Genomic DNA, 2,252 nt, shown 5'->3' with positions numbered 1-2,252 from the left:
AAAAAAAAAAAAAAAAAAAAAAAAAAGATCGTAAAAAAGGCAAACTGATCACAGCTCAAATTGTGAAAGCTCCTTTTAGTGACAGAAAATTTGCAAGAATTGACAAAAATATTTCGATTGCAATATCAAAGGGTTACTTTGTGGTGTCCTTGTACGCACCTAAATAGGAAGTATGGTGAGTTCTCGCCCATCTGGTGGGCATGCTACGACACAGACCACAAGAGTCGAAGGCAGCTGTTGTATCATTACTACGAAATAAAAATGGCGGTGAAACACTCATCTTTAAAACTAAAATTTTTTGAGCGAATACATTACTTTCCTTCCTATAGTATAAGATAAGGGAAGTAAAAAAAAAAGAGTCGATTGCTCCAAGAACACTCACCTTCTTCAGCTTTTCTCTCTCGACTTCTGGATCCGGGGTACTACTGCTGCTAATCCTCATGGACTGACGGAACGTCGATTGTTCCAAGAACACTCACCTTCTTCAGCTTTTCTCTCTCGACTTCTGGATCCGGGGTACTACTGCTGCTAATCCTCATGGACTGACGGAACATCTGCTCTCGTATCTTCATCTCAGAGCGGATGCGTTTAGGCAAGGCTCTCTTCTCGATGGTCTGCTTCTTGGTTAGTTCTTCTATCTTACGCTGATTCATTCGCTTCAGCTGCTCTAGCTCTTTGTCATGACGAATCAGCATCTGAGCAGGAAATAGAAGATTAGTGAGGGGGAAAAGAGAGGCCACTTCTTACCCCTAAAAGGGAATGATCTAAAATCTCGCCCTTTTGTGCGGGGAAACCTGTCAGATATTGATTGCATAGGGCATCGAAAGATGTTTTAAGAGTTTGACTTAAGTCTTGTAATCAACCAAACAGATACCTTGGAGTACCCTCCAAGCTATCTGCGTGCTTGCGTTCTCAGCGTTAGGTTGGGGGTTTGATTCCTACCCGGGGCGGATTTTATCCTGAAGGGACGAGTTTTGCTCCTGGAACGGCTGGCTTTCTCCTATCCTGTCTCCCTTCTCTATTCAATTTTGGGACGATAAGGCCCTAGCAGTTACAGTTCCCTCTATCAAACCTCTTAAAAAAACCACTCATATTGTGGTTTTTGCCATTAGAGTAGGTAGCACTTATCTATCCCCGATTTCCTCAGCTCACGTGGCTGACTGAGAAAGCAAGTACCCTCTACTATGGGCCGGCTGGCTAGCCAAGCAAGTACCCTATATTATGAACCCCGCCCACCGCATTCTTCACATACCTGATGCCTCTGCAAGAAGAACCCGTCCTTGAGCTGTTTCTTAGCGTGCTGCTGTCGTTCATGGATCTGTCTCTCCTCCATCTCCCACAGAGCTGCCTCTCTGGCTCTCATCAGGTGTTGTTTCTGCTGTAGGAATTGCCGCTCCATAAGGGCCAAGTTCTCGCGGTGTGTGTCGCTTAGGCGGCGAAGAGACGATTCGTGATTCTCGTTCAGGCTTTCCAGGAATAACTTTTCCTGTAAATAAGTTAGAGAAAAAGGTTACAAAAAGGAATTTTAATTGTGTTAAGCATAATGCTTGTCACAAATGTCGTTCTCCGCGTAATAAACTACGCTAAATTTCATGACTTGACTTGGACTCGAACGACCAACCTCCAGATTCAAAGTTCAGCGGACAAAGTTACAATAGTGAGATTAATGAGTGAGAACAAGGACTTTTTTGTCTCAGCCGATCGAGATACAACACCCTGGTGTTTACCAACAAAAACTAGAATGTACCCATGTATGAAAACGTTCCCCCTAAATGAAAATTGAACTCTTCAATTCTTGGAATTTTTTCATCAAAAAAATAAAAATTCACTCAGAGGCCCTCTTTAGGATAACCGTTGAAAATACATAGGTGGCCTGTGTCAGTAAGTGTGGACGTCCAAAGCGAAATCTCCTTGGTGGAATCAAAAAAAGTAGCATAGTAAAATACGGCCATACTATCACTTACCCTCTCTTCATGTTCAGTCTCCAATTTCTCCTTCCTGTCCTTGAACATACTCTTGCGTCTATCCTTGGGCATAAGGTCGACCTCTTGCTTGAGCAATCGCATCTCTTGCTTCTGACTTTCTCGGAATTCCTTCAGCTCTCTCTCCTGCTCCGAGCGAATCTTCTTGGACGCCAGCCTCAACTCTGCCTCCTGCTGGATCTCAGCCTTTGAAACGAGAAGAATGGTTAAACTGTTATTGTCAAGTTATATAGGAGGACGACTTACTTTTTCAAGAGTAGAATTAAGACT

General features: G+C 43.3%; 1 protein-coding gene across 1 annotated transcript in view; it reads right to left on the bottom strand.

Moving 5' to 3' along the window:
• Positions 1-479: 479 nt before the first annotated feature.
• The window catches only part of LOC103508631 (STE20-like serine/threonine-protein kinase), a gene marked incomplete at its 3' end in the record, with an annotated part of 12,440 nt that continues 10,667 nt past the window's right edge, over positions 480-2,252 (bottom strand). The window contains exons 6-8 of the mRNA XM_026823188.1: positions 1,965-2,193; positions 1,253-1,486; positions 480-695 (exon numbers count right to left, since the gene is read on the bottom strand). Coding sequence (XP_026678989.1) covers positions 480-695; positions 1,253-1,486; positions 1,965-2,193 — 679 coding nt within the window. The remainder of the gene's footprint in view (positions 696-1,252; positions 1,487-1,964; positions 2,194-2,252) is intronic.

Source organism: Diaphorina citri, unplaced genomic scaffold (assembly GCF_000475195.1).
Source record: "Diaphorina citri unplaced genomic scaffold, Diaci psyllid genome assembly version 1.1 scaffold418, whole genome shotgun sequence".
NCBI classification, from domain to species: Eukaryota; Metazoa; Arthropoda; class Insecta; order Hemiptera; family Psyllidae; genus Diaphorina; species Diaphorina citri.
Note: the sequence above shows the minus strand (reverse complement) of the source record. Positions and strands in the feature narration are given on the sequence as shown.